This window comes from Eubalaena glacialis, chromosome 17, assembly GCF_028564815.1.
Source record: "Eubalaena glacialis isolate mEubGla1 chromosome 17, mEubGla1.1.hap2.+ XY, whole genome shotgun sequence".
Lineage (NCBI taxonomy): Eukaryota > Metazoa > Chordata > Mammalia > Artiodactyla > Balaenidae > Eubalaena > Eubalaena glacialis.
The window spans coordinates 3,017,128-3,039,621 of record NC_083732.1 but is presented as its reverse complement, the minus strand read 5'-3'; the positions used below and the strand labels follow the sequence as shown (position 1 = coordinate 3,039,621).

At 44.4% G+C, this 22,494-nt stretch overlaps 1 protein-coding gene across 2 annotated transcripts in view; it reads left to right on the top strand.

Moving 5' to 3' along the window:
* The window catches only part of RB1CC1 (RB1 inducible coiled-coil 1), a 60,001-nt gene that overhangs the window by 25,697 nt on the left and 11,810 nt on the right, over nt 1-22,494 (top strand). For both annotated transcript variants that reach the window (XM_061171345.1, XM_061171344.1), the window contains exons 7-16: nt 1,314-1,740; nt 5,522-5,692; nt 8,324-8,508; nt 8,675-8,861; nt 8,946-9,027; nt 9,151-9,212; nt 10,613-10,716; nt 11,452-11,578; nt 11,667-13,567; nt 21,508-21,673. In XM_061171345.1, coding sequence (XP_061027328.1) covers nt 1,314-1,740; nt 5,522-5,692; nt 8,324-8,508; nt 8,675-8,861; nt 8,946-9,027; nt 9,151-9,212; nt 10,613-10,716; nt 11,452-11,578; nt 11,667-13,567; nt 21,508-21,673 — 3,412 coding nt within the window. The remainder of the gene's footprint in view (nt 1-1,313; nt 1,741-5,521; nt 5,693-8,323; nt 8,509-8,674; nt 8,862-8,945; nt 9,028-9,150; nt 9,213-10,612; nt 10,717-11,451; nt 11,579-11,666; nt 13,568-21,507; nt 21,674-22,494) is intronic.

Genomic DNA, 22,494 nt, shown 5'->3' with positions numbered 1-22,494 from the left:
TTGAGACTTTTATGATGAGTTTTATGGACTGTAAAATTTTTTAAATTATGGACAGTTTTATCCTCCATATGTTTTATGGATCTGCCATGTTTCTTTTTCTTGTATTTTCTTTATGTAAAAGACTCAAAATACTTTTGAAATCGTTTAGAAACCCAGGAACCTTTGTCTCTTGCCTTGCTACCAATTTTACAATAAAGTAAAGCAAAATGCAGAAATAACAATCTAATGGGAGTGGAAAAGTTTTCAAACATTAGGCAGTCAAGGAAAATTTTATTTTTCTTTTTAAATATTGCCATATGATGAAAGCTTGCTGAGATGGAAAAAAGCCTTTGTGTTCTGGTTCTCATTTAGATGTTTTTCTGGTTCTTTGCATATAAGCCCATCTGATACCCATTGGTTCTTTTTTAAAAGGGCTATAATGAATGTAAAAAAATACGGCAATAATTCCACACAAATGTAGCCCTTTGTTGTGTGTGTGTGTTTGTGCTTTCAGTGTTTTGTATTCATTTTTTTGGTTCTTCTTAAATTTTTTATTTAACTAGAGTTGGAGGGAAGTATCATTTTCTTTTTCTTCTTTCAAGTGAACTTTATTAATTCAAGTTTCTCTATTTTGTGGTATGAATATTTAGAACACTTTGGCCTTAAGTGGACAATGGGATGCATCTTGGGAAGGAAGGAATGATTAATGAAGACTGGAAAGAGCATTTAAAATTTTTTATAACCTGAAATTTCAAGTAACTGTTTTTTGGGGGGCGGGTAGTTCTCTCAGATGTTAATTTAATGTAGGAGCCTGAATCATTTTACATATGTTTTTACAGAAGTCAAATCATCAAGATTTCATCTTTTCCCCATGTTTTTTTTGACAGCATACGTCTATCTACCTGTTTATTTTCAGGGAGTGATGAATGCAAGAGTTAACCTTAATCTCTAATAAGAGTGTTAATTTTATGCTTTGCTTTCAATATATCAAAAATGTTTTGTCTTTAAGCTAATCGAACATTAAACTTTCTATGGTAAATCTTTTTTATAAGTTCCAATTTTTTATACCTTAAGGTTTGTTAAAAACCAAGTGTCCACATGTCTAGTGTAAACTTGCTATCTTTACTTTAGAGGGTGTTTCAGTGTGTGAACGATATCCTCCTTCTCTCTGTCTTCTTTTAAAGAACACCTCATGGACTACTTAGATGCATGTAGTGTTAACAGGGAGGTGGTGAGATTTCTGTGTGTGATAATAACATATTATTTCTTTCAAAATGCTAACCTCTGACTAGAGCAGTCCCATTATTTTACTGACAGGTCTTTTGTACTTTAAGTTTAGGAACTGCGGTTTCAGTCATGGCCAAGATTCCACTGTTGGAGTGCCTAACCAGACATAGTTACAGGGAATGTTTGGGAAGACTGGATTCCTTGCCTGAACGTGAAGGCTCAGAAAAGGCCGAGATGAAAACCTCCACTGAACTGGTGCTCTCTCCCGATATGCCTGCAACAATGAACAAACCCTCCTTAACCTCATTTCACAAGTCTGTGGAACATGTAGCCCCAGATACCACAGATGCTGAAAGTGGAAAAGAAATGAGGAAACCTTGTCCAAGTCCTGTCCAGCAGGACGAAGCTGCAGTAGATGCTAAAGACGGTGACCTGCCCGTTTTTAATGTTTCTTTGTTAGACTGGATCAACGTGCAGGATAGGCCTAATGACGTGGAATCCCTGGTCAGGAGGTGCTTTGACTCCATGAGCAGGGTAAGAGTCTTCTGATTTTTCTTGTCATTTAGCCACTTGAAACTATGTCACCTGTACTAAATATTTTCTGTACAGTAATGGGAGAAGGGGCGGGGGGTGGTACCATGTTATAGCGGAAATAATGAGCCTTGGAATAAAACTTTATAACCATGTCTAAGACTTTGGACAAATCAGATCATTTAATGCATAACCTTATTTATGAACTGATAGTAAATTTGGGAAGATTATTAGAAGTAATATAGGTAAAATCTGTATGCAGTGCCGAGCCTTGAGGTGTCCACTCCAATGGGGATGGTCTTGGTGGTGGTGGTACTTTGAATTTTTTTCCCCTGATCCTGTAATATTACTTGGACTTTTTAATATCTCCTATCCTCTAATTTGTCCCTACAGTTAGGCTCTTTGATCTGCTAGGTAAAACTTGAACAGTCTTGCTGGTTTTCATTATTGTGCCTTGAGTACTGAGCATTCTCTACAAGTAAATCTACAAGTAAATCGGTAAAATGATAATATTTGGCCATTGCTGTTTCTTACATTAACTTAATAATTCATATGTTCACATTTACAGATGCTGTAGAACTTTCAAGCTTTTGGGGGGAAAATATTAATGATATAATTTCGTTTTTATCTATAACAGTTTTTTACACTGAGAATGATTGACGTTCGATGAAATACACAAGTCTCGAGTGGTTAGTTCACGGAGTAACCAACATCCAAAGGCAGATACATTGGACCTTTCCGCCTCCCGGAGAACCCCCATGGGCCTCTTTTGCATCACTCCGCCCCGCCCCCCCCCCCCACAGGGAACTCCTCTCTGAGGTTTAAAAGAAGTAATTTTAGATACTGTATCTGCCTGAGATATTTTAAAATTCAAAACCTAGACATTGTATTTTTAGTTTTAGTTTGTAGCTATAGTGACTTGTGTTTTGGATTAAGTTCTCCCCCAAGTACACTTATAAAAACTTTTAAACCTGGGGAATAAATCTGGAATAAACCTCTTCAGATCTGATCAGTAAGTGGATAGAAAATCTTTGAGGCCTGAGAGGAAGTTGCTGAGGCACATGCGTCAGTGATGCAGACCATATGAAACAATATTTTGAAGGCTGCTGTTGTCTAAAGATGATGGGCAGAATACTTAAACTTTTCTCAAAGGTAAACTTTTGACTCAGTTGGAAAAGACACTTATTAATCTTTGGTTGGTTATTGGGGGAAAGGCAGCGCACTGTCTGGGATACCTGGAAAATGGCAACATTTTTTCTTGTTTAAGTTATTGGACAGTAAAAATGGAATGCATTCTAAAGTTTATTCTTAATTCTTTCAGTACACCCATTTCCTTGATGACATCCTTTAGGCATTTCTTTCATTTTGGCCATTTATTATTTGTTGTCAAAGAACGCTTCAATTAAGACATTTGCCAGGGCGGGGAAGCATGGAATATATTGTGCAAAGATTACTGCCAAAAATGAATGAAAACTAGTGTTCCTATTCAAACTGTTGACATTTTAGTAGCCTAAAAATTCCATCTGTGATTGTGGAAAATCAACCACATGATTGTGATAGGGTGATTGAAGCGTCATTTTGTATAATTCCACATGAATCAGAGAACAGGGCTCTAGGCTGCGAGAACCACTTTTTTCAAGGGCTTGCAGTTGGCTTTGTGTTTGCATGTTTAAGTGAAATCTAGCAAAGCCTTAAGTTTTATTCACTTTATATGACAAGAGAGAAGAAACAATTATCCTTTTCTGGCTTAATAACGAAAATTCACAATAATTTATACCTACAGACTTCAGTGAATCTTAAAATACTCTTTCATGCTTGTCTGTGTAGTTGTGTTGTACTCTGAGTGAATTATGAGATACAGAAACATTAGAACCAGGAGCCATGGTTTAGAGTTTGTTTTTTCTTCCTTAAATCACTGCTGTGTTTTATGTATAGCTGTAATTTGGCCCAAGTTGAAATTTTGAATTATTTTAGTCATCTTTTTTAGCCTTTTATCACCCTCATAATTTATAAATAGTCAATACTTTGGATTGGAAATGTGTGCACATTGGACTCACCATGGAAATGAGGAAATGTTCACATATGCACAAGTTTTAGTTAATATTGTGTGAAGCAGGTGCTGCCCGTGTTAAATAATGGCTGTGTTAACTTTTTTGTGATGTTAGAAATGCAGCTTCTTATTGACTACACTGAATTCTTGATAACAGTAAAATAGTTCATTTTTAACTGCTTTTGTATGTTGTCTGTGAGCCTAACACTGTACCTAAAACGAGTAATTTACAGTCCCTTTGATTGTGGTGATCAGGGAAGACGTGAAGGAGGTGGTATTTGACTAGGTCCCTCACAGGGAGGCTGAGGTGGGCTTCAGCAGCTGGCAGGACAATCCGTGTGAACAAAGATCAAGCTAGAGAAACACAGCATTTGTCTGCAGTTCAGTGTTCTGTGCTTTTGGGACGTGTCTGTGGGCCGAGGGAGCCATTTCGGGATTTCAGCAGAGCACAGCTTAGTAATCATGGCTGATGTCCACGTGGAGGTGTGAGCGGGCAGGCAGAAACCCAGGCTGAACATTTGTGAGAAGGATGAAGGGTTGAACAGGCGTTGGGAGTTACCTCCTTCGAAATACTGTAAGAAACAGTAAGGATGGGCCATAGCCCAGAGTCCTCCGGGATCTCGCCTGTTTATGGAGGAGACGGAAGAGGAGCCAGACCCAGCGGAGGGGACGCCCGAAGCTGCGAGGGGGTGGTCTCCCTCCCACGGGTAGGTGGGCTACACTGTGAGCCCCGCCGGAAGCCAGTGCACCGAAGACGCCAGTGTGCAGTGTTCTTCCGAGGGAAAGTGGAGCAGGGTGGAGAGAATTTTGGGGGTTCCTTGAATTACCTAAATTCCAGAAATCTTGGAGAATTAAAGCCCGGGAACAGGAGAGATTGCAGAGTAAGAGAGTGTAGTTGATCAAGCAGCTTCCTTGAGGAGCTACAGACTGAAACTAAAGGTCTCTCCAGGAGGGAGGGAGGTTTGAAGGTGTTGGCTATGTTTTAGGAGGAAGTTGATTGATCAGACAGGTAATGACCGAAGAATGTGTTTTCGTTATTAATTCTGCTCCACTTCATAAGACCTTGAAAATAACATTTTCAGTGGGATATTGAGAATTGAATGAATTGTGGCTTGAATTGAAAGGTGTAATGGGGCTTCGCTGGTGGCGCAGTGGTTAAGAATCCGCCTGCCAGTGCAGGGGACACGAGTTCGAGCCCTGGTCCGGGAAGATCCCACATGCCGCGGAGCAACTAAACCTGTGTGCCACAATTACTGAGCCTGTGCTCTAGAGCCCACGAGCCACAACTACTGAGCCCACGTGCCACAACTACTGAAGCCCGCACGCCTAGAGCCCGTGCTCCACAACAAGAGAAGCCGCCGCAATGAGAAGCCCACGCACTGCAACAAAGAGTAGCCTCTGCTCGCTGCAACTAGAGAAAGCCCGTGCGCAGCAACAAAGACCCAACACAGCCAAAAATAAATAAATTAATTAATTTAAAAAAAGTGTAACGCCTAGAACTAGATTCCTACTTATGTATCCCAATATAATCAGTAATAATTGTGTTTTATTAACACCGTAATTACCCTGTTCTTGACCTTCTTGTGGAAATACAACCTTGATTTCTCGTGCTTTTGCTTTTCTGTATTTTTCACTATTACTGTTTTTCATTAAAGCTGTGTATCAAAATAGTGTGAAATACATTTTAAGCTATTGGCTGAAAATTTCATTCGCACGTGTTTCCTTGTCATTCAGCTTGATCCACGGATCATCCGACCCTTTATAGCAGAATGCCGTCAGACTATTGCCAATCTCGATAATCAGAACATGAAGGCCATCAAGGGGCTGGAGGACCGGCTGTACGCCCTGGACCAGATGATCGCCAGCTGCGGCCGACTCGTCAACGAGCAGAAAGAACTCGCTCAGGTGCTTATCGCAGACTTCTCTCAGGAAAAGGAATTTGCGGTTTTCTAGACACGTCTTTTACGTGTGCTGTCAGTTTGCTGTGCGCCGTGTTCTCACTTCACCCATGAATACTGTTAACGCGGTATTACTGGTTCCACGTAGTAAAGAAGGAGGCCAGTTCTTCACGTTCAGGTTTGAGAACACCACGTGAGCTGAGGCTGCGGAGGGTGACAGCCGGGAGGTGGCCCGGAGACGCTGTGAGTGGCAGGGGAGACCTGCGCACGCTGACAGCCCCGTGCTCGACCCCCGAGCAACCTCTGCTCCCTCCTCGGGGAAAACGGGGAACCTCAGAAAATTTAGGTCTAGTTTAATGCAGTGTTCTCGGAGCCCTGTTGCCAGGTTAGGTTGATGACCAGAAGAAGGTGGTGGAATCGTGGGGAGTTTTCCCCTGGTGACTGGCTGTGACTCTGGACTGCTTTGTGTGCCCCCTTCCCTGGCGAGAGCACTCCGTGGAAGCAGCCTGGAGCCAGAAGAGGTCGCTCTTCTAACCTCGACGCTCACACACGCTCTTCTGGTTCCACTTTCCCTGCCACCGTTTTTCCTCTAAATGTGTTCTTTCATTAGAACATCAGAGTGGTCGTTTTAATGTGTACAAATGTTTTATTTCACCTGCGCGGCTGAGGACGTGCAGTATCGGGTAGGTAGGTAAAGTGTGTAGATGGAGCCTTGCTGTGTTCTTTTTAAACATGTTTAAAATATGTATAGCATTTTTATAGTTTACTGAGTTCATCTTGTAATTACCAGATTCTCTTTTTCTGTCTCTTGATTTTGGATCCGGCCCCCTTACTGTGAACTGAATTTCTTTATCTTGTGTTTGCACCGAATGGAGCCCTCCCAGTGCAATGCTAAGATAGATGTGATACTGGGTGTCCTTGGTTAATTCCTGATCTGTAGAAAATGATCAACATTTCACCATTACAGTGTTCATAGTAGGTTTTTTTCCTCCTTGTTTTAAGAGAAACCCTTTTTCAGATTAAGAAAGGTACATTCTACTTCTAATCTTGGACCATCCTTGGATTCTTGGAATAAGCTCAACGTGGTCATAGTATATTGTCTTTTTAATGTATTAGCTGTATTCCTTTTAAGGAATACATACATCCTTGATGTATTAAAGTCTATCATGCGTTAAAATATCCTTTAGTATTTCCTTCCAGGGGCAAATTCAGGTTTTGTCATTTGAAAATCCTTTGTTTCTGAAGGATATTTTCTCTCAATAGAGAATTCTAGGCTGTTACTGATTTACTTGTAGCACTTTGCCTTTGGTTTGGGTTTTAGCAGTTTGACTGTGAGATGGTGAGGTGTGGCTTTCTTTGTATTTCTCCTGCATTGGGCTTGTACTTCATGAATTGTGGATTGATGCCATATTTTTCTTGGATTCAGTAAAAAGCAATTGAAAACCTATTAAGATTTTATTAAAGGAGAATAAAGCAGTAAGTTACTTTTTAAAAATAGATTAAATTACAGAAAAAGCATAGCCACAGTTAAGCACGCAGCATATTGGAAGAAAAATAAGATATAAAATAATTACTAAAATTATCTTATTTTCAGATATTGAATCATCTCAACTTTTTTTTAACACACATCATTTAAACTTAAATATTTTCATGATATTTAGAAAAAAACATGAAACAGAAAAGAGAGAGAGAACTACCAGAAAGTAAGAAGACACACTTGCTGTCCTTTGTTGGTTGTGTGGTTGAGCCCTGCAAGGATAATTATCTATAGTAGCAAGTGTGACAGCGAGATGGGTGTGCAGATCCTAAAACTTCTATAACATGGTAACTAGTGAGTAGAGTAGGGAAGAAACCTGTAAATACAGTGAAATACTCAGCAAGATGTCTCATCAAGATGTCTTTGGACTTTTTTTTTTTTAAGTGTTTGCTCTTGGCTTTGGCACATCTGTCTGAATTAATCTATAGCCTAAAAACAATCCCTGCCTAACAAAAAGATGCAAGGTTCACCTGTGAAAATAAATAAGGATAGCTAAGAAAAAAGTGTGATAATTACTTTTCCTATGAAACAATAAAATATACTGTAGAAGTCATTGTTCTAAAGATAATGATCACAGATCAGTGGAACAAAGTATATAATAGCCCAGAAACACCGGAGGAAGGAATGACTTTTCAGTGAGTAGTGCAGAGTCGATTGATTGATTTTTATTGGGGGAAGTGTATAATATGCTGTTGAATATCATTGATTAGGTTAAATCTGTTGTTAGTTTTCACGGGGCTTAAAGTCAGTGCCCCTGTTTTTATTTACCCGTGCTCTGACTGAACTGTGGTGTAGCAGGAGTTTACAGTCATAGGTTCTAGTTCTGATTTGCCTGCTGTGTCCTTGGATGTGTTGCTTTAGCTTCCTGGGTCTCATTTTCTTTTTCTAGCACGAAAATGGAACAGAATTAGATGAGCATAAATTTCTTAAGAACTCTGACTCTTTTGCTATGGACACACCTACTACACTCAGAAAAGTAGGAGATTTTAACATCTTACTTGAAAGTAGAACAGTTCATGTCTAATGTAAAGCTTTTCCTCTTAAGTGAATGCTCATGGTTTTCATGAAAGTTAATATCCTTTAAAATATTTTCTCCCAAAGGGATTTTTAGCTAATCAGATGAGAGCTGAAAACTTGAAGGATGCGTCTGTGTTACCTGATTTGTGCCTGAGTCATGCAAATCAGTTGATGATTATGTTGCAAAATCATAGAAAACTGTTGGATATTAAACAGAAGTGCACCACTGCCAAACAAGAACTAGCAAATAACCTTCATGTCAGACTGAAGTAAGTGATTCTAGGGTATCTAATTCGGGATGTTGAGAGTTGATTTTTTTTTATTTCTCCCGAGTGATGGCATAATCTTATCACCATGTTGACATACTTCACTGGTTGATTAACATGGGCTTGGATGATTTTTACCGAGTTTGTGTGTCTTGATTTCTTTCTGTAGGTGGTGTTGCTTTGTGATGCTTCATGCTGATCAGGATGGAGAGAAGTTGCAGGCTTTGCTCCGCCTCGTTATAGAGCTCTTAGAGAGAGTCAAGATCGTTGAAGCTCTGAGTACAGTTCCTCAGATGTACTGCTTAGCTGCTGTTGAGGTTGTCAGGAGAAAAATGTTCATAAAACACTACAGGGAGGTATGCAGGTTGGATTGTACTTTGATTGTGCCTGAGCCTCAGTGACTTGGTATGTGACACTAACAGAGGCTCTCCTTTTCTCAGTGGGCTGGTGCTTTAGTCAAAGACGGAAAGCGATTATATGAGGCTGAAAAGTCAAAAAGGGAATCCTTTGGGAAATTATTTAGTAAGTGTTCTTTATTAATAACTTATACTTTTTAAGAAAAAATGCTGTTTTTATTTCATAGATATGAATAGCATTATATAGCATGAGTTGTAAAATAACCATATTGTTAATTTCTTTACACAGGGAAGTCCTTTTTAAGAAATCGTCTGTTTAGGGGATTGGACTCCTGGCCCCCATCCTTTTGTGTATGTAATTTATTTTCTGATATGACTAAATCCTGTGTGTGTTCACACCTTTATTTCAGAAGTAGAGATATTTATCAGAAACAAATTTTTTATCAAAATGTTTTTGGCTTTAAGATGAGTTCATAGTTTTTGGTCAGGAGTCTTCACTGCATGGGACGATGAAGTCCTATTGCACTGTCGAGATGGGTGGGAACAGATTCTCCCCCTCACTTCATCTGTCTCCGCCCCTCCTGTCCCTGCCGCCCTTTCCCTCCCCCTCCCCACCCCTCCCCCTCCCCCTCCCCTCCCCTCCCCTCCCCTCCCCTCCCCTCCCCCTCCCCTCCCCTCCCCTCCCCTCCCCTCCCCTCCCCCTCCCCTCCCCTCCCCTCCCCTCCCCTCCCCTCCCCTCCCCTGCCCTTTCCTTCCCTTCCCTTCCCTTCATTCATGTTGCACAAATTAGAATAGGGTGACCCATCAGGTCATCTTCATTGAAACCATGAAAAATAAGGTTGCTGTATTTCTAAACCAGAGTGGTCTGGGGACCACTTATTTTATTACATGAAAAAAATGATTCCGTGATAAAAGAAGTTTTGGAAATGCTGTAGGTTTGTTGTTTTCTCCTCAGACACACTGCTTAACTGTTAAACATGTGTTTGTACTGCAGGATTCCTTAGGGCTTTAAATGTATGTGTTTTTGTGTATCTATGAATGAGCGTCGTAATAGGCAGGATTTCCCACACTCCTTTATCTAGGAACCCTGCTTAATGAAGGGTGTCTTGACATCTCTAAATCTGCGTAAGTGATGACTGAGACCATTGGAGTTATCCTAAAAGGTGCATTTCTTGGCAATATTTATAAAGAAATGGTAGATAATTTTTTTATGAATCTGAAATTGACTAAGACTTTGTATTTTGGAAAATGTAATGAAAAGGTGAAGAAAAGGGCAAGGAGAAAGTTTTGCGTAAGAAAAAACGATCTTTACTGCATTAAAACAACACAGCACACTAGTGGGTGACAGGAATAGATACAGACGGCTGGGGCTGTCCTCACGACTGTGCTGTCGGTCAGGTAGAAACTTGGGAATAGCCTGTGTAATAGCGAGACAATTGGGTTCCTTTAATGCTGGCGGGAATACCAGAATTCCCATGAAAAGATGCTGAGAACAGAGAAGTGGGGAGTGAGCACGGCAGTTGATCACCAACAGCTTGCACGTCCCTGTTATTTCAGACTCAGAAAAGTGGTCTCCCCATCCTCACTGAATAGTCCTGCATTTGCATTTTATTATTTTATTCTGTTTCTTAGGCGTGAGTAGATCATTTGAAGCATTTTTGTTTATTTGTTATTGAATTTCATTATACTAAGAAACCAGTTACAAAATTATACTGTATATTTTTTGGTAAATTATTATTTTTTTAATATAGACACAGAAGCCTCGAAAGTTTGACTGTGAACTTCCAGATATTTCATTAAAAGATTTACAGTTTCTGCAATCATTTTGTCCTTCCGAAGTTCAGCCATTCCTCAGGTAAATACAGTTCATGTTTTTAGCTTCAGTTACTGCCTTGTGGTGATTTCGGTGTTCGGGAGCTGTGGGAAGGGCAGCAGCACCCCTAGGAGATGCCGGAGTAGAGGAGGACATCCTGGTAACTGGCTCCTTCGTGGCTGCTTTGGGAAGTTTCTGGCGAGTATAAAAATGATCCAGAAAAAAAGATCAGAAAATGAAGAAGATAAAGTAGGAGGAAATTAATGCCTTACATGAAGTTAATTCTTTTCTGGTAGTGCTCTGACGTTGTTGCATACTGTGAGAGATTTCTGATTTATCACTTTATTTATTTATTTAATATATATATATATATATTTTTTTTAATTGGAGTATAATTGCTTTACAATGGTGTGTTAGTTTCTGTTGTACAGTGAAGTGAATCAGCCACATGTATACCTATATCCCCTCCCTCTTGGACCTCCCACCCCTCTAGGTCACCACAGAGCACTGAGCTGATCTCCCTGTGCTCTACAGCAGGTTCCCACTAGCTGTCTGTTTTACACACGGTAGTGTATATATGTCCATCCTGATCTCCCGATTCGTCCCACCCTCCCCTTCCCCCCCCTTTAGTGATATGTCTTAGTCTGCTTAAACTATTCCTGGTATTGATTGAAAGAGGATGGTGAGTTGCTTTTGACATAGATTATAGTATTTGGTTGCAGTTATCCATTTTTCATTGAGAAATTAGAAATCTAATTTGATTGTGCTCTGTTTCAGGGTGCCCTTACTTTGTGACTTTGACCCTCTACACCAGCATGTACTTGCTCTACATAATTTGGTAAAAGCAGCACAAAGTTTGGATGAAATGTCACAGACCATTACAGACCTACTGAGTGAACAAAAGGCAAATCCCGTTCTTTGCAGTGGTTCGCCCCGTTAGCGTAAATGCCTGTGTCGCTGCAGCTCTGTAAGCCTGTCCCTCTCTTTTCCAGGCGTCCGCGAGTCAGACCTCCCCACAGGCGGCTTCCTCACCCCGGATAGAAAGCACGACAGGAATCACAGCTACTACCTCACCCAGAACACCCCCTCCACTCACTGTGCGTGGCCCCTTGTGTCCTGCAGTCTGTCCCTTAGAGGAGTTGTCTCCGGATAGCATTGATGCACACACATTTGATTTTGAAACTATCCCCCATCCAAGCATAGGACAGAGTCTTCACCAGGCTTCGCTAGACTTGGATTCATTAGCAGAAAGTCCTGAGTCAGATTTCATGTCTGCAGTGAATGAGTTTGTCATAGAGGAAAACTTGTCATCTCCCAATCCTGTCAGTGACCCACAGAGTCCAGAGATGATGGTGGAATCCCTTTACTCCTCAGTCATCAATGCCATCGACAGCAGGCGAATGCAGGACACGAGTGCCCGAGGTCAGGAGCACTCGGGCCACCACGCGTCTCTCAGCGTCCAGTTGGAGAAGTGCCGTGTCACTGCCCACGACTCGCACCTCAGTGTACAAACCATAAAGGAGGACCTTTGCCACTTCCGAACGTTTGTGCAGAAGGAACAGTGTGACTTCTCAAATTCTTTAAAGTGTACAGCAGTAGAAATAAGAAACATTATTGAAAAAGTAAAATGCTCTTTGGAGATAACACTAAATGAAAGACACCAAAAAGAACTACAGTCTTTAAAAAGTGAATATGAGGGCAAACTTGCCGCGCTAGTAAAAGAGAGTGAAGAAAATGAAAACAAAATCACAAAGCTGAAAGGAGACTTGGTGTGCCTTGAGGAGGTTTTACAAAATAAAGATAACGAATTTGCTTTGGTTAAACGTGAGAAAGAAGCTGTCATCTGCCTGCAGAAGGAAAAGGATCAGAAGTTGTTAGAGATGGAAAATATAATGCACACGCAACACTGTGAGATTGAAGAACTGAAGCAGTCACGAGAGACCGTGCTGGAAGACTTAAAGAAGCTCCGCGTGGAGAACGATGAGAAGCTCCGGCTGTTGAGGGCGGAGCTCCAGTGCCTGGAGCAGGGCCATCTGAAGGACTTAGAGGACACTCTGCAGGTCAGGCACACTCAGGAGCTCAAGAAGGTCATGACCGGCCACGAGGTCTGTTTGGAGAAATTAGAAAAGGAAAATCAACAAAGAATCGAGCAGATGCAAGATTCTCATGCCACAGCCATCCAGGAAAAAGAACAGCAGCTCCAGGAATTAAAACTCAAGGTTTCTGATTTGTCGGACATGAGATGTAAGTTAGAAGTTGAACTTGCCCTGAAGGAAGCAGAAACGGACGAAATAAAAATTTTGCTGGAAGAAAGCAGAGCCCAGCAGAAGGAGACCTTAAAATCTCTCGTCGAGCAAGAGACAGAACATTTGAGAACAGAGATAAGTAAACTAAACCAAAAGATTCAAGATGATAATGAAAATTATCAGGTGGGCTTGGCCGAACTAAGAACTTTAATGACAATTGAAAAAGATCAGTGCATTTCAGAGTTAATTAGTAGACATGAAGAAGAATCTGATATGCTTAGAGCCGAATTAAACAAAGTGACATCATTGCATCACCAAGCATTTGAAGTAGAAAAAGGCCTGAAAGAAGAATTGGCTGAACTGCAGAGTAACCTGGACTCAGAATTGAGTGCTCTTGAGAAACAAAAAGAGGAGACAATCACCCAGCAAGAAGAGAAATACGAAGCTATTATCCAGAAACTTGAAAAAGACAAAGAGGAATGTGTCATGAGGCACGAACAGGACCGAGAACAGCTGATTCAGAGGCTTAATTGTGAAAAAGAGGCAGCTATTGAGACTGCCCGTAAAGAAATGAACTTGGAAAGAGAAGCTGTTGAGAAGGAGTTGTTAGAAAAAATTAAACATCTTGAGAGTCAAATAGCAAAAAGGTAAGAATGAACTTTAGTCTACAATCATAAAATTAAAGTCTCGGTGATGGAGATTTTAATTGTGAGTGTAATCCCAGTACCTTGATTTACTCATTTACCTGAGGTGACGGTAACAGTGAGATACTTTATGAAGTAAAAACGTACTTTTTAAAGTAGCGTTTCTCACAGACATCTAAAAAAAATTAACAGGCTATGTGAATCCATTAGGATGGCTTTTAAAAATGGATTCGTATTTTGGCTTTTGAGAGGAATTTTTGAAAATTTCCTATGTTTTCGGGATCTTCTTATTCCTTTTTTAAGTTATAAATTTCCTTTTGGTTTATTTGTAGTTCTTTCCCTAAATTCTTCATTTGAAAGTTACTTATTTTCATTCTTTTAAAATTATGTATGTATGTATAAAAGAGCCGTAGCTAGTAACTTCTAGGTTGGTGCTGTATAGCTTTCTGGTGGTTATTTTCTTGATATTACAATTTCCGTTATTTCCTCTGTGATTCAAAAGATAATGTTAAATGCTGGGTTTATGCAGTGGTGAGGGTTTTTGCGTTGTTGTTATTGTTGCTGCCGGACGTTACTGCCTTGGCTGAGAGAAAGTGGGCTTCCGCATTTCCACTCGTTAAAATTCATTGAAGGCGTTTGTGGCCTAATAAACAATTTCTAGAACATTATCAGTTGGTTCTATCGTTAATTTTTCCAAGGGAACATATGTATAGGTATATTTGCATTGGCCATTTTAACCTCCGGCCAGAGGTTCAAGGGACTTTTACACCGTGTCCTGTGATCGACTGTCCGCTGTGTGGTGTTCATACCCTGGAGCACAGGGTATGAACCCTCCGCGTCTGTTTTGAAGGCAGAAAGCCTTTATGTGTTCTGGAGGGATGGCGGGCTCTTAGAGGAGCTAGGCCCTACACGAACCTTCTCAGAGCTTGGGGGACGCCGAGGTCCGGGCAGTCACCGCAGCAGGCCAGGAGGGCGCCGGTGACACAGCAGGAGGACAGACGCCGGCGGGGCCCCTGGGACGGCGCGGCGGCTCCGGGCGTCCCCGCGGGGCCCAGTGATGGGCTCGGGGTGCGGCTCAGCCCGGGACTGTGTTCCTGGGCGACAGGGAGCGGGCCCGGCCGCCCTTCTCCTTCCAGACTCCACGCTCGTCCTTCTCTTTGGCGGATTTGCGGTTGCAGAGGGGGTTCCGGGAATAATCCGGCGCAGGGGAGGCTCCGGCACGGGGGTGAGCGCAGCACGGCGGGCCGCCCGGCACCGAGCACATGGTCCTCACGTGGCTCCCGCGTCCTCTCACCCGCGCTGACCCGCCGATGCCAGGCTCCCGCGACGCGGCCTCTGTGCCCCGTCTCCCCTCCCTGGAGCCGTTCCCGCCACCCGGATGCGCGGCTCTTCGTTCACCTTTCCCCACGGACGGTCTCTCTCTGATACTCCGTTGGCTGGTCCTCCCCCGGGTGGGCGTCCTCGAGTTCACTGCTGATCTCGGGCGCCCCGCCCGCCGGGCTCTTGTCCTGCCCCTGGGCTCTGGAGCCGGGCCCGCGTGTTGTGCGGCGTCCTCTGGAAACCGGGCCCGCCAGTCTGCTTCCCTGCGGGCTCGCGGTGGCTGTGATGGAGGGAAGGGAGGCACCTCCCGTGCCCGCCTGGCGCTGCCGCGGCTCGTGTGGGCCCGCCTCGCGTCCACCACGTCGTCACCCGAGTGTCCCCCCCGGCGTCCGGGCTCCGTGGGCGAGACAGTGTCCACTTCCTGACAGGCGGCTCAGGTCACACGGTAACTGGGCAGAGCACGGTCAGGCTCTCGGCCTCTGCAGACCCAGGCGCGAGCCCTAAGCCATCTTACGGAAGGGAAACGCTCACCTGCTTCAGAATCCTGAGGGCCGCAGCCGCGATGCTCCTGCAGGACTTGCCGAGGCTCCGTACGCTGCCCATTTCTGCTACAGACACTTCAGGCACCCGCTGGGAGGCGGGCCCCGCCGCAGGGCAGCTGGCACGTGTTGCAGGGGCTCACACACAGCCGGAGGCGGGGCAGGTGTCCAGGGGGAGCCGAGCGTCCCAGGTGCCGCCCGCAGCCTTCGGGACCCTCACCCGCACCTCGGGCGGACGTCTCGCGGGCCTGGACCGCTGGGCACTTAGAAATCTCGCTGTGCTGGCAGGCTTGTGGGCTTCCACGGCCCTTGTTGCTCACCCCACTGGCACTCACGTGTCTTGCCCTGGTAGCTCAAGTAGTGGCTAATTCCTGTTTACCAGGCCTGAGGAGCATATTGCCATAAATGGGTTGGATTAGTGTGATTTCTTGAGGAATAGCAGGAAGATCAATATCCCTGCCAACTAGATTTTAACAGAGGACCGGAGAGTTGATCTAATCCTGGATGAGACCGAGTCGATTGCGGTCCCTGTTGGTGAAATCACACTGCTTCCTGTGGTCTCTACCCGGGATCGATAGTCTGTGGCCTGTGGGCATCCAGCCCACAGCCTGGTTTTGTAAACACAGCTGTACTGGCTCACAGAGAGGCCATTTCTCTAGCTGTGGCCTGTGGCTGCTTTCGGCAGAGTTGAGTAGCTGTGACAGAGATTGTCTGAGTAACATCTATAAATACTATTCAGTATTTGTCTTTACGAAGAAAAGTTTGTTTATCCCTGGTCTGTACTAATAAGAATAAAGGGGGAAGAAATCACCGAATCAGTAGCTACGTGTCAGGTAGTAGTGGTCTTGTTAATTTGCTCCAGTAAAGAGGTTATGTATGAAATAGCAGTTTTATTGGAGGCACTACCTGATTAAATTATGATAACCCATTGCTTGTTTTGATGTGTTTTCGACAGGACGCGTGCTGAAGCTGAGCAAGGTTGTGGTAGAAATCTCTGTGTTTTAGGGGTTTTACCTGGCTCTTTCTGCCATGATGGTCCTCGTTCCATCAGTAGGGGGACCAGCAGTGATTCGCCAACAGTTGCTTTTACATCTGTTCCATTTCAGATCCTGGATGGAAGGATGTGTCTCTCGTGTATGGTTGTCAGTGGTGTCCTGGTGGACCACAGCGGCATTAGAGTCCCGTGAGAGCCAGTGCTCAGTATTCCCTCAAAAGTTGATTACTTACCTTTCTTGAATACACACTCAGCCTGGAAAATGGCCGTGGGTCCCTTTGAAGGTTGGAAAGAAAACAAAGTATAAAATTTTGGCATTGTCGTTGGTGACTGACTTAGGTCTTGGAATTGGGTGAGAGATGGCGATTCTCTGGAAGTTAGATCTCTGAACGCCAGCTACTGGGTTTTTAAAAAATCAGTTTAATAAGCCTTTATCGGCCCATTCTGTTAGAGCCCTAGTGACAGGCACTGCCAGAGGTTTTTCTGGGTCAGACTTCTGGTTGCTCTGGCTCTGCTGCCTGTGAGGGCACCACGTCCTGCGTCTGGTTAAGTGATGCTGGTCGGCCTCTCCCCTCCAGAACCTGTCCTGCCCGTGAAGCTCGTTGAATTTTACTGGCTTGTCCCGCCACTCTCCCTGTCCTGCAGGTGCCCTGCAGAGCCTTTGGGGTGGTGTTTCTGAAAGCCTTGGTGAAGGAGCATTCTCTGGGCCCTACCAGGGGGTATACAATAAATCCCAAGATTTTAGTTTCTTTTTAAAGAGTCACATTTTGTCAGTGGTAACAAATTATGTCACTTATTCATTGAAGTGATGTTGATCATTTTTGAGAAAACATCTGTCAAAAACGCAAGTCTCAATAACCAAAGCTTGTCATTTTTCAACTAGAAGTAGTGCACCATGAAAGAAGGCGCTCCTTTGGCGCACACAGAACAGCCGTGCAGGTGCTTTTCCATGAGACAGACGTGCCTTGTGATGCAGAAGGGCTTCGTAGGTACTCCTCATTTTGTCACACAGAGGATTAAAAGATGTAGGCTCAGTGGTCAGGATCCAGTAATATTAATAATTTTACTGCATCAAGGATATTCCAAAATCAACCTGCCTTCACTTGGAGTGCCTTGAAGTGCAGGATACAGTCATTGAGAGTATAGTTGGTGCTACTGTCTCTCCAGTAAGGTGTCAACAGTTTTATTATCTGTGCGATGCCAGCAGGGAGTAAAAGACAGATAGCATCCTGGCATCATCGTGTGAGTAGTTTTGACCTTAGTGATCCCTTGACAAGTGTTTTAGTTACCTCCGGGGTTCTATGGACCACCCTTTGAGAGTCACTGGTGTAGAGAGCCAGTTGGCAGTTTCTGTAAAGGCTTCCTTTTCAATATTCTAGGCTTTGTGGGCTAAGTGGTCTCTGAGCTATTTAGCTTCGCTGTTGTATCAAGAGGAGTGAGAGAGATGAATGAACAGGTGCGGCTGTGCTCCGGTGAAACTCAACAGGTCACAGGCCGGATCTGGCCTGCAGGCCGTGGTTTACCCGTTAGGTCCAGGTTTCAGGCAATCACCATAGCAAACTGATAATAGCTAATATTGAATCTAGAATCTCTGGTTTTTACATCCACGCAAATTTTGGCCTGATTCTTCCTGTTCTAACTCTCATTGGATCCATCCCTGTACATATTTCCTATGATTCTGCCAAAATAAATGAAGAAAATCTTGCAGTTGTATTTTCTCCTTGGTTAGATTTTTAGCTCCTCTGGGATCTGGGGATTGAAAGCCGCGCTGGGTCGGGAAGTAGTGAAATGGTGGGCGAGGTTGTCGAGAAGAAAGGTCAGCTTAACTGAGAAGGGATCTCAGGAAGGTGGTCCTGATCTCTCCAGATAAGGGGGCAGGGGAGCTTGGTGGGCCCTGGGGGCTCCGCTGGATGTTTCCAGACTCTCGCTCCCGGAAGACACAGCTGTCCGGTTCTGCAGTGGGGGGCCCGGTCCTCCAGGGCGCCCATTGCCCTGGCGCCGAGGTGGTTACTGCCTTCAGGTTGGAGCAGATCAGAGAATCGGTTCCAGGTTCCTGTCTTGATGGTTTTTTCCCCCTAGGGTCGTATTTGTGTCTGTCTGGTATGAGCTTAGAGAAATAGAACCTCTTTTAAGTATTCCAAGAATAAAGAGTTTAATATTAGGTTTAGAACTTGTATGAATTTGGGGAGGGCTGGCGGAGTGCAGGGTAAGCGTTGCTGCTGAAGGGCTGGGGATTGGTAGGTTCACAGCCCCCTTAAGTACAAAAAGCTGGTGGCTCATCAGGAAACCGTTACAGATTCTTTGGAGATTTCTGCCAGTTGTCTACTGAGACGTCAGCCTAGGGAGTTCACCTGGAAACCCCTTGTGAACCTTATTGCCCTCCTGTCTGGTCACAGCCCCCTCTGGAGTGATAGACTCTTTAGCACTCCTTTGTGCAGGTAACTTTTTGTTGCCAAACTTGAAACCAGAGCTTCCTGGGAAGGGGATTCTGGATGGTGTCGTTCTCGGCTGCTGTCGCACAGAGGAAACCCTTGGAGAGGAGAGAGGAGACTTGAAGGGAGTCACCCAGGCCAGCTCCTCTCCCAGCCGCCCCCACCCGGCCGGTTGTGCATCTGCCAGCAGCAGCGTTGAGAGGCCACCTGCCTGGGAGGAACGTTGGCGAGATGTAAATGGGAGTATTAATTATGTCTGTAATGTCAGAGAGGTCCCACAGATCAGCGAGAAAAGGGCCAACAGTCCATGAGAAAAATGGGCAGAGGATGTGAATCGACAGATGGGAGAGGACAGAGAGCCGGCCAGGGTGCGAACAGCTGCTCTGTCCACTTGGGATTAAGCAAGTGCAAAATTGAAAGTGGGTACCTTTCCCCCATGTAACTGGGAAAAGTGAAGTCAGTGGTGTAGATCATTCTGAGAGTTGAGGGCAAGGGCTTTCTCACAGCCCGTGCACACGGAACATGCGTGCAGGACACGCGTGTGTGGTTTGTATGTGTCGGGAAGCCTGCCTCCCGTGCTGCTCGTAGCCGTGTGTCCAGGAGCAGTTGCTGTGGGTCTGCCTGGGGACGGGAACACTGGAATAGGGTGTCGTTTCCAATCTGTTATTCTGTGATCTCAGAAGAGTTTTTAAAAACCCACGGTAAACTACTCGGTTACTAGGCCCAAATCTAATGCAGTCACTGATGGGGGAGAGGCCACTCTGGTGTGTGTTCAGCGCGGGTCTCCTAGTTACTAGGAGCACTGGGTGTGATAGCTTTGCTCGCACACACTGGCTCATGGACGTGGGGGAACCAGAGTTGCTCTGTTTCAGGTTCCCTGTGATGGGATGACGTTCCCAGCTGGTAACAGATACACCTTGCTTCCTTGAGGTTTAAGTTCAAGGCCTTTTTAAGGTTTTAAATTAATATATGGAAAGATAGGGTTATGTAAGTTTCTCTTTTGGGGGAGGGCAGCCTTTGTTGATAAATTTCTTAGATTTCCATGGTAGCACCGCTGGATCAGAAACACCTTTAACTAAATTGTGAGATACTGTAACCCTTTTTTATGTCTTCTCCCCACGCAACGCACACGTGGCTCCTAATCCCCCAAAGGAAGCCAGCCAGTGATGCTGTTAAAAAAACTATGTAAAATATTCAGCTATTACTTACTGCTGAATTGCTAGGGTTAATTCCCCCTGAGGTCAGAGCCGTTTGGGGTCTTCGAGTCCTGCAAACCAAAGCTGAATGATGTGGCTGATGGTAATCTGGATCATCTTCTACTGGGAGCCTCCAACAGTGTGACACAGTGTGTACTTTTGGTCAGACTAATAATACGGTCCCTCGATGTCATGGGGATTGGTTCCAGGACCTCCCCCGAATACCAAAACCCGCCGAAGCTCAAGTCAACTTGTATAGAGTGGTGTGGTATTTGCATATAACCTCCTGTACGCTTCAGATCATCTCTAGATTACCTGTAATACCTAACACAATGCAGATGCTGTGTAAATAGTTGCCAGCCCTCAGGCAAATTCAAGTTTTGCTTTCTGGAACTTTCTGGGATACTTTCAACTCGTGGTTGGTTGAATCCGTGGATGCGGAACCCAAGGATAAGGAGGGCTGACCATAAAGCCACAAGAAGCCCTGCCCCAGCACAGCATGGTTCTTGATCATTCTTTGTGTTATAAGCTCTTTTTTTTTTTTTTGGCTGCGTTGGGTCTTCGTTGCTGTGTGTGGGCTTTCTCTAGTTGCTGCGCGTGGGCTTTCTCTAGTTGCGGCGAGCGGGGGCTGCTCTTCCTTGTGGTGCGCGGGCTTCTCATTGTGGTGGCTTCTCTTGTTGCGGAGCACAGGCTCTAGGCGCACGGGCTTCAGTAGTTGTGGCACCCAGGCTCAGTAGTTGTGACGCGCAGGCTCAGTAGTTGTGGTGCGCAGGCTTAGTTGCTCCGCGGCAGGTGGGATCTTCCCAGACCAGGGCTCGAACCCGTGTCCCCTGCACTGGCAGGCGGATTCTTAGCCACTGTGCCACCAGGGAAGCCCCATAAGCTCTCCTTTCTTTGTTTTTACTGCCGAAGCGTTCACCTTGCGGGTCAGCACGTACCCTGTGCTGATGTCACGGGTGCTTATCCTGGGTGTTGGGGATGACCGTGTGTTCACAGAGCCAGTAGTGTCTGAACGTCCTTGTGCCTGAGCTGTCCTCTCCTTCCTGCCTCATCCTCGCACAGCACTGACCCTGAAACAGAAACAGCACTCCCCTCGGTGCACTGGGCAGCGCACAGGGGCAGGGCACCTAGGAAGGAAGGTGCTTACTGCCCGTGCACGCCCACGCGATGTGGGCGCACAATTGCACTCCTACAGGATTCTTATTACTTAGCGTCCTGTGTCCGCTGAAACGTCTCATGCAGACATGCCCCAGTGTTCTGACCAGGATCCTTACAACAGTCTTTTAAAAATCTAAATTCACTATGTGTCATTCTTTCTAGACAAAATTCTTCAGTGACTTTACATTGTACTTAAAATACATTTGGTTACTTTTTTAAAAAAATGTTATTGAACTATAGTTGATTTACAATGTTGTGTTCTGTGTAATTTTGAAAAAATTAATGCTGTATTTAATTTATAAAGTCATACCGTTGAATCTACCAAAGAAGATTCTTCAAGCCTAGTCGCTGAACTTCAAGAAAAGCTCCAGGAAGAAAAAGCTAAGTTTCTAGAACAACTTGAAGAGCAGGAGAAAAGAAAAAACGAAGAAATGCAGAATGTGCGAACATCTTTGATTGCTGAACAACAGGTATGTAGGTCTCCCACCTTGCTGCATTCATTCTAGGTCTAGAGGAGATGAACATACATTAACAAGTGCAGTTTCTTTGTGTAGCTGAGGTTTCTTATATCTTAAACGTGATTTTCCCACATTGATCCTGATGGTATTTATTATTAAATATCTTCTTCGTGATAGAAGCATTTTCTTTTTAATGGTCATTATGTCACATAGGTGCTTCAGAATGAAGCAGTGCTAGATTAGGAATTAGGAAATGTAAATTCTGTTCCTGGTTCCTTAGCTACCTATGTGATCTCGTAAACATCATTTAACCTTTTCACGTCAGTTTGGTTTTTTTGCAAGTGAGAGTGTTTGTATCACTGCATAGATGATACTTGAATTTTTTTTCTAAGCTGTAAAATTTTATTCTAAATGACATGCTGACAATTCTTATCCCTGTGGTAGGCTGGCGGTAGGTTAGGGTGGAGCACTGTTGAGCTTTGGTGATCCCGTATTACTGTGGATCAGTGGTGAGAGCTGGTGCTTGTGAGGTCGGCAGCGGCCAGTCCGCTGAGGGTCACGATGCCCTGTGAGGGAGCATTACCTCAGCAAGGTGCTGGGCGGCAGTGGGAGAGGAAATAAAGGGGCGACGCGGCTGGATTTCTACGTAATCAGGATTGCTGGCTGGGGCGCGGGGCAGAGTGAGGGCTGCCAGACCAGGCCGGTGTGAGAGCAGGTGTTAAGTCAGGCCAGGGGTAACACGACATCCTTTTTTATTCCGAGGAATACGTTTCTGAGACTGGTAGGCATGTTACAGTTGATGTGCACATTTAATGTGGTGTGGTGCAGTTTTC